Consider the following 8,781-nt stretch of genomic DNA (forward strand, 5'->3'; position numbering starts at 1 on the left):
TCAAATATCATTTTTATTTATTACGTAATTCTTATTACAAGAATTTCATATCGTTTTCACACCAAAAATTGGTATCAAAGCAAAATTGCCTTAATCTCATGGCTAATGATGGTCCTGCTGGCAGCTGAATCGTAATGAATGGAGGGGTCAACGAAATCCTTCACAACATCATGTAGATGTTAATTGTGTTGAGTCTTAAAAGAGATCACAAGCTCATGGAGAAGCAAGCTGACAAGAATTTGCAGACTTTAACTGCAGCTAATGTTAGTTATTTCAACAAGCATAGAACACGGCAACATCTGGCTAGAAAATTTCCTCGAGTCTCAGCTAAGTTCGGAAACACACAAGTTGTCTAGGATTGTTTTCTTCAACAAAACTTGAGGATGAGGGTTTTTTTTTTTTGCTTTGCTTTTTTTTTTCCCCTTCAAGTAAGAGAGATTGATATACGACAATTTTATTGTAAATATGATAAAAGTTAGATATTTATATTAAAATGTCTAGTTGTAATGGGTTTGTCTTTTTATTCTTATTTCTTGTTCTTTTACACTAGGATATATTTTAGTTCTCTCATTAATAGTTTTCTACTAGTAGTAGAAGAAGGGAATAATTTTGCCTATAAATATAGAGGCATGGTACACTTTTTGAAACAATCAATTATTATTCAAAAATATGCGTGACATGATTGTTCAAATATCATTTTTACTTATTACATAAATAAGATAAAAGTTAGATATTTATATTAAGATGTCTGGTTGTAATGAGTTTATCTTTTATTCTCATTTCTGGTTTAAAATAGATTTTCTAATTTCTTTTACACTAAGATATATTTTAATTCCCTTATATTAGTTTTTTAGCAGTAGTAGTAGAAGGGAATATTGTTAATTTAATCGTTGAAAAAACTTTAAAATTTATTTTTTTTGGAAATAAATGTTCGACCTTTTCCCGTGACCTTTACTCGTATACGAAAAACAGGTAGAAAATTACATAATTTTACATAGGAGGACGTAATTTTACACCTCCAACACATGAACTCGAAAATAAAGAAAATAATAGACTAACGACTTCTAGACTGATTGCATGTCTTAAAAAAACTGTAGCTCTTCCTACGCATTTTTCTCCTTTCGAATGTCAGGAGTCACGTTATGAATGCTACATTAAAGAAAAATCATCAAAAATCAGATATCTTTAATGAAAACAATTTCTATACAGAATAAAAAAAAGGAATTTGTGTAGTGTATTTTGAATCGAAGAAATATATATAGTACGTTGGTAACTTTGAAATATTGAAATTGTACTTTTGCTTTTTAAAAATGCTCCATCATACCATTTCCATGTTAAGGTTAAAGTAGATTAGAAATAAAAATAATAACTAACGTAACGGTATAGATTAACAAGATTAACGTTTCAAGACGAAACTCCAAACATCAGTATGAGTTTAGAGACTATTAAGTCTAAAGTTAAAAAGAGTAGTTAAATACTTCTAAAGCTCAGGCAATTTAAGAAATTCAAAGATTATTGTCTTCGAAATGAATCATCATCTTACTAAAAATAAAGAAAATATGGTAATTAGGTCTATAATTGACTCTCTCTCTCTCTCTATCTTTTTTTTTTTTTTCCCATTATTACTAGAGTTTTCTGAATGTTTAAATTTACTAATATATACATTTCACAATCATCCATCTGTTTTGAGTAAATTTCACTATAGATCTCAACCTTTCCATCTTGTAGTAGTTTCATCCCTACAATTTTTTATCCTCACCCTGTCCAAACCTTTCTTTTATTCGCATATGTCATCCTTATTGACGATTTTCCATCCATTTTCGCAGTTAATGTCATGTAAAGAGACAATTCTACCCTTAAATAAACAAAAAATTTGTACAAGAAAGTTAAATGAAAAAGATAGAGAAAAATAAAAATAAAAACAAAAATAGTCTACTTCTTCCCTCACTGCCATACCCCTACTCAAAATAAAAGACGATAATTATGACATCTTAGGCGACCGCCTCGTTCGTCTATATGTTGGCGTTGCATAAACTAAAAAGGGCAGTTGCATTTTCCCATATTACGTGAAGAGGCCGATTGGGCTTGAGGCATGCAAATTTGGTTTTAATTTAAAAAGAAAATCAAGAAAAGATTAAAGGCTACAAATATGATTCATCACAACACATAACATGGGAGGTTTTCACATGTTGTGCAGTGGAATGCATCAAAATCGAACTAAGCATTGCATGTTATATGTTGGAATTCATCAAAATATAAGCCCACATTTTTAAAATAAAAATTTGAATAATTATATATACACTCAGGAGGAGACGACTTAACCTCCATCTTGATTTTTATTTGTCATGTGGAATTTCCGTCAACAATTGTAACCGTTTTCTTAACGGATGCTGTAAGGCAAGTAATTGGGAGATGGGTTAGTATTGAATAATCTTTAAAAGTTGGTATAGTAAATAGAGACCTAGTAAAAGTTTAGTGGTCACTGATTGATTTAACCCACTAGGCAACATAATAAACAAGATTTTATCCTTTTTTCTTAAACATAGGGGGACATTTCTGCCAATCAAGATGCTTTTTATTTTGCATGCTTTTGAAAAATCGATATACCATTAATTTTGGGATGCTTTTGAAAAATCGATATAAACCTGGACTAAAATATAGATAATACAGTTTCATCCCAATTTAATCGTCAGAAATATGGTGAAAGCGACATTGAGAAAAAGTTGACGGCTCCAAAGTACAGAAATCTTTTGACATCCAAATCAAGCAAAATCGAAATCACAAGTGGAAATCTTGCGAAAATCAAGCCCAAACAAGATCAAGGATTGCTTCAACTACCTTTTTTTTAATTTTTTTTTCTCTAAATCTGCAACTAATCAATCAAAAATTAAAGATTTTTATGTTTTGAATTTTTTACTCCATTAGTTCATATTTAGTTCAATGTTGATGTCATTGGAGGTTTTTTTTTTTTTTTTATATGAAATTTCATATTAAGATTAATAATTTTGAGTTAGTATATATTTAAATTTGGATTTGTATGAATTGGAATGAGTTATATGTATGAAAATTAATATTTGATTCATTTCAAGTGATGTATACAAGGTGTTTGGAAAAATGAGAATGTGAATAAAAAGGCCGCACTCTATTTCATTCCAATTTCTTTGGAGCAATTAAATATGTGTATCAATATGTACTTTTAAAATTTAAATATAAATAAGAATTTAAACCTTGTTTTGCATTAAAAAATGACATGATGTAATTAATTTGATTGAGTTAATATATATGAAAAATCAATTTTAGATCAATCAAGTGATGGATGCATGCAAAGTGTTTGTGAAAAAGAGAGTGATAAAAATGACATTCTAAAAATATCATATGAATTCTTTAGGATCAATTAGAATATAGATGCATACAGGCGTGTTTGTGAAAACTTAAATATAAACATGAATTGAGACATCGTTTAAATTAAAAAGTAACATGATGTAACACTTTATTGGTAAAAAAAAAAAAATCAACATGTAACATACTAATGTTGAATAAAAATCTAAACATCAGTACAAGAAAAAAATAGACCAAACTGAAAAACGTAACAAATACAAAATCCATATCTAACGGATCAATGTAAATTACGCTTCAAAAAAGCAATGTGTTCTTGTAAATTAGTTACAATCTACAACTCGAAAGGTCATGCAAAAAATTGAAAAATTTCTAGTACTTTCGAAGTATGAACTACTCAAAACTTTGTACTAAAAATTTTTTCCTACGTTATTGATATTCCAAGAGTTTCTATTGCCTTAATTGACAAAATCATATATCAATTTTAATTTTCCGTTTAGGTCTAAGGCCTTTTCGCATTAAATATCAATTTAATATTCTCTTTTTTGGTCATTTTTGGTGACACGTCTTTGTCCAAAATGCACATTGACCTTCCATCTGCCCTAATTCCCCAAAAATTTACTAAAAACTTGCTCAAATTAGTCGAATTTTTGCCGATTCATTTTATAAGTCAATGAAACTATCAAACCGATCTATATACCAATTTTTTTATCACTTCATGTCAATTCTTCAAAAAATTACTAAAAACTTGCTCAAATTAGTTGAATTTTGATCGATTCATCTTACAACTCAACCAAGTCAAATCAAACCAAACCAAATCGATATATAAACCCATTTGCCAACTCTCTATAAACCAGTTGAGTCAAGGCTTTTTAACTATGGTCGAGAATCCAATTCAATATCTTCTATACCGTTGAGTCTCTATATTTTCTCCACGGTTTGTGCTATCATTTGTAACAGAAAATAATCACAGGTAACCCTAAATTTATTGCATATGAAAACATTAATAATTCATTTTCTCAGTTTTGCGAAAATAGTTTCTACCCTTCTACTCACAACGGTAACTTTTAAATTCATCTCCTATATAACTCCATCTTCATCAGAAACCTTTTGCTTCAATCAGTATTTTTCTCTCTATACTCTTTTCTCCATGGCTACACAGATATACATTTCCCTTTTTCTAATATTCTTCCTGGGATTTACGTGCGCCTCGTATGGTTATCAATTGAACGTAGGAGGCAAAGATGGCTGGGTAATAAACCCTACTGAGAGTTACAGTCACTGGGCTCAAAGATTGAGATTTCAAGTTAATGACACCGTTTGTACGTATTAATTCTAAGTTTCTGTCATTTGGTCCTATAATTTTTGTTTTGTTTCGATAATTGTTTGTTCTTTGTAGTGTTCAAATACGAAAGAGGAATGGATTCTGTACTGGAAGTAGAGAAAGACGATTTCGACAACTGCAACACCAGCAATCCGAAGACAAAAATGGAAGATGGCAATTCAATCTTCCAATTTGATCGGTCAGGGCCGTTCTATTTCATCACGGGGAACAAAACCAACTGTGATAAAGGTCAAAAGCTTATCGTTGTTGTCTTGGCAGTGAGAACGCCACCACTTGCTCTGCCACCCGCCGCCAATGCTCCGGTGGCGAAACCACCCAGTGCATCGCCTCAACATCGTTCGTTTTCTTCACCAGCATTTACTCCATCAATTGTTCTGGTGCCAACAGTTTCACTTGTCTTAAGCGTGGCTTTTGATGGATTTATTGGCTTTTAGTGTTTTCTTGGCTATTTCTTGCATGATTAATTTCTATTTAAATTTGTGAGTAAATATTATTGTAAACTTTCTTTGTCTTGTTCTTGCTAATAAATTATATATTAATATTCATTAGAATATTTAATTTGTCAAATAATTTAATTTTAGAAATCGTAACTGAATAATTAATTATGGATATATTTTTCATTTTTTTATTTTTCTCAAACAAAGAAAATACATTTAATGTCTCATCTAAATAGAATAAAGATGATAAAAACTGTATGCAAAATTTATTTAATAGGGTTCAACAGGTCAGAAGAAATTAAATTTCAATAATTTATGATATTAGCAGGCAACCTTAATTTAAATTCTCAGAGTGAAATCAAAATTAAATTAATGAAATAACAAAATAAAATGCTTATATTGTCCAATTATTAGCTTTTATTTTGTGAAAAGTGAATTCTTGATAAATGTGTGGTTTAAAAATATGAGAAAAGTTGTGTATTCAAATGCATAATTATTTTACAAGGAGAAGGTGTGATTAAGAATGAATTTACGAAAAACTAAATTTTAAAATAAGGGGCAAATGAAGATTAAAATTTATCATTAATGCTAAGATATTTATTTTAATGATTTTAAGAGACCATAATTTACAAGGTTTCTTCTTGGATGTGAATAGCACAAGTGTCAGGAAAGAGATTAAATAACGTGTTGACAATATTAAACTTAAATAAGTAAACAAACAAAAATATGTTTTGGCCTCTTTGATTTGATTTGATTTTTTTAAAAGAAGGTCTCCATATAGCTCCTTTATATTATATGAAATTTATTTTCAATTGAATGGTCAAACTTAATTAATCTTAGGTGTAGCAAGAAGAATTAAAAGTAAAATTTTTAATTGAAAAACGAAAGAATTAAATTCAATAAATAATATAAGAATGAAAAGGAATTTGTGAATCTATTATATTTTCTTAATTAACTCTAAAAGTCGTAAAAAAAAAAAAAAAGGAAGAACAAAAGGAAAAAAAAGGATAGGAGGAAGGGTGTTATTATATTATCCAAACTCAACTCATGACATGTCACATTTTCTATAAATTACAAAATTTGAGCTAGTAATTTATCGTTAATTTAACCATTGAAAAAACTTTAAAATTTAATTTTTTTGGAAATAAATGTTCGACCTTTTTCTCGTGACCTTTACTCGTATACGAAAAACAGGTAGAACTGTAGCTCTTCCTACGCATTTTTCTCCTATCGAATGTCACGAGTCACATTATGAATGCTACATTAAAAAAAAAAAATAAAAAAAAAAATCAGATATCTTTAATGAAAACAATTTCTATACAGAATAAAGAGAAACGAATTTGTGCAGTGTACACTACACCAAAAATCATCACTTGCAACACATAAAAGACAACATTCGGTAGTTAAATGTTGCTAAAAGAGTCTACGGCAACATTTTAATAAGCGAATGTTGCCATTAATTAACATAATTGAGCTTTGGCAATATTTTGTAACTAGATGTTGCTAATGCCGCCTTTCGTAACATTTAATAAACGTTGCAAAAAGTTTTAATTTTATAGCAACATTTGACGAACGTTGCTGAAACTCGCCATTTGCAACGTTTATTGGCCGTTGTAAAAAATTTCCCTTTTGCAACGTTTATTGAACGTTGCGAAAACTTCCCCTTTTCGCAACGTTCAATTAACGTTGCGAAATGAAGAGAAAGACCTCTACTTTCACCCCCAAGTCCCAACATTTTCGCAATGTTCAATTAACGTTGCGAAATGAAGAGAAAAACCTCTACTTTCACCCCCAAGTCCCAATAGCCACTCACAAGACTTACAAAAAGTCTTCCATCTCCACGGCGCCCTAACCTATCTTCCATCCCTCTCTCTCCCCTACAGTCCCACGAGCTCCGCCTCTCTCATATTCTCACCAAATTGCTGATGCCAATTGCTGATTTTCCACGGTCAAGTTCGCCAGTAAGTCCTCTCTTAATTTCATGCTTTTTCCTCTCTTAATTCGCAACCCCTTCTGCAACTTCTCATCTTTTGTAGCCTCGTCGACTCAATTCTTGTTTCCTCTCTTCTCCTCAATCACGGCCACAAATCAAAGATCGAGTGAGTGCCGACTGTCCCATTCTGGCAAGTGGTTTGGTAATATGTATTTTAACATATAAATTGAATGTTTTTTTGAAAGTTTTAGCACTATTTTCGTTGAATATGGGGTGTGATTAATCTAGTGAAAGTAGGTTTTTTTTTTCTCTTTCCTTCTTTCCTTTTTTTTTTCTTTTCATTTGGGTTGAATGAATTACATGTTCTGCAGGCGGCGGGTTCGGGGACGGTTTCTGGTCCGACTCTAGTGGCGGCGGCTCTGGAAACGGATACTGCAGCTGATGCCAGCAGTGGTGAGATCAGGTAGGGTTGGAATTTGAGGATTTTTTTTTTGTTTTTGGTGTTTAAATTGGTTGACGATAAGTTGAGTTCTTTTAGATCATAGGTGCTATTGAGATCAATTTTATGTGCGTATATTCATATAAATTGTTAGGGAAGGAATACTTTGGTGGATATATGCTGCAATTTCAATACACAAAATCTATAATTTGCTGGTTCAGAGGCTGCCTTTTAGCCTTATTCTGTACTCGTGAAACTTTGGATACTTACCCCTAGAGACATTTATTTATGCACGATGGAGGATATTCAAAACAGGCCTCATGAATTCATTCAGAAAATTTACCATTTGACCTTTTTGGGGTCAATAAGACTGATTTACCAACATCACTTAGGAATGCACATATCTCACTTAATTTTGCATTATCTCCTGGAAATTCCTATTTATATTTCAGCATCGGTGGGTGAAAGTTTTGAGTTTTATTTAGCATTTTTGAAATGTTGTGGCACTCAATTTGTTTTAGTTTGTAATTTCTTTTCTGGCATTTCCTGTGAAGTTAACCTCCTATTCCTATGCCCATTTCTAGTCTCTGCCTATTGTTTTTAGTGTCCAAAGTTGTGCCATTGGCTTGGTGATAAAAGGAATTTAAAGTGAGAAGCAAAATAAGTGGAATCACTAAGAAGAAAACAGTGCCCCTTCTTATGTTCTCCGTTTTCTACTTCCACTTCCAGGTTCACATTAGTGAAGAACTGACATCTAAATAAGAAAAAAACTAAGGCACGTTAGAGCTTAATGCCCTCTCCATAGAGTAGTGGCGTTGGATAAGGTCTCTTAACTTAAGCACACTAGAGGTTTACTTTCATATAGTTTAAGAAGTCTAATGTATGTGACAATTAATTTAAGCACACTGTTTATTCTTTAAGATATCTTTTCTCGTTACTTAGTTGATGTTAAACCATTGTCAGCTTCTTTTCTGGTTTAGTTTCTTGGGTTTTTATTTTACCAAGTAAATGCATGGATGCAAGGGAAATGATACATTACCTTACTTGACTATTGAAGTTGCCAGGTCTCGTAGTTCTAATGCTCCTGCCTCCAGGTCTGGATGTGCTCCACACTCCTTCCGATTTTCGGGATGATTGTGGGAAAACACACTTGTAGTCATTTGTAGAGTTTTGTGAACTTCTATTGATTTTTATAGATTTTGCAGACATATAAAAAAAATCTGTAAACTTTTATGGATTTTCGTTTTAAGAAAAAATCCATTAACGCTTCTATAGACTTTCATAAGTAAAT

General features: G+C 31.3%; 1 protein-coding gene across 1 annotated transcript; it reads left to right on the forward strand.

The window, feature by feature from the left end:
- Window positions 1-4,466: 4,466 nt before the first annotated feature.
- On the forward strand, window positions 4,467-5,193 carry LOC111370313 (early nodulin-like protein 2). Its single transcript, XM_022991985.1, has 2 exons — window positions 4,467-4,658; window positions 4,736-5,193. Exons 1-2 carry the CDS (start codon window positions 4,487-4,489, stop codon window positions 5,113-5,115), a joined length of 552 nt encoding a protein of 183 aa, XP_022847753.1. The 5' UTR covers window positions 4,467-4,486; the 3' UTR covers window positions 5,116-5,193.
- The last annotated feature ends 3,588 nt before the right edge of the window (window positions 5,194-8,781 follow it).

Source organism: Olea europaea, chromosome 21 (assembly GCF_002742605.1).
Source record: "Olea europaea var. sylvestris chromosome 21, O_europaea_v1, whole genome shotgun sequence".
Classification (NCBI taxonomy): Eukaryota; Viridiplantae; Streptophyta; class Magnoliopsida; order Lamiales; family Oleaceae; genus Olea; species Olea europaea.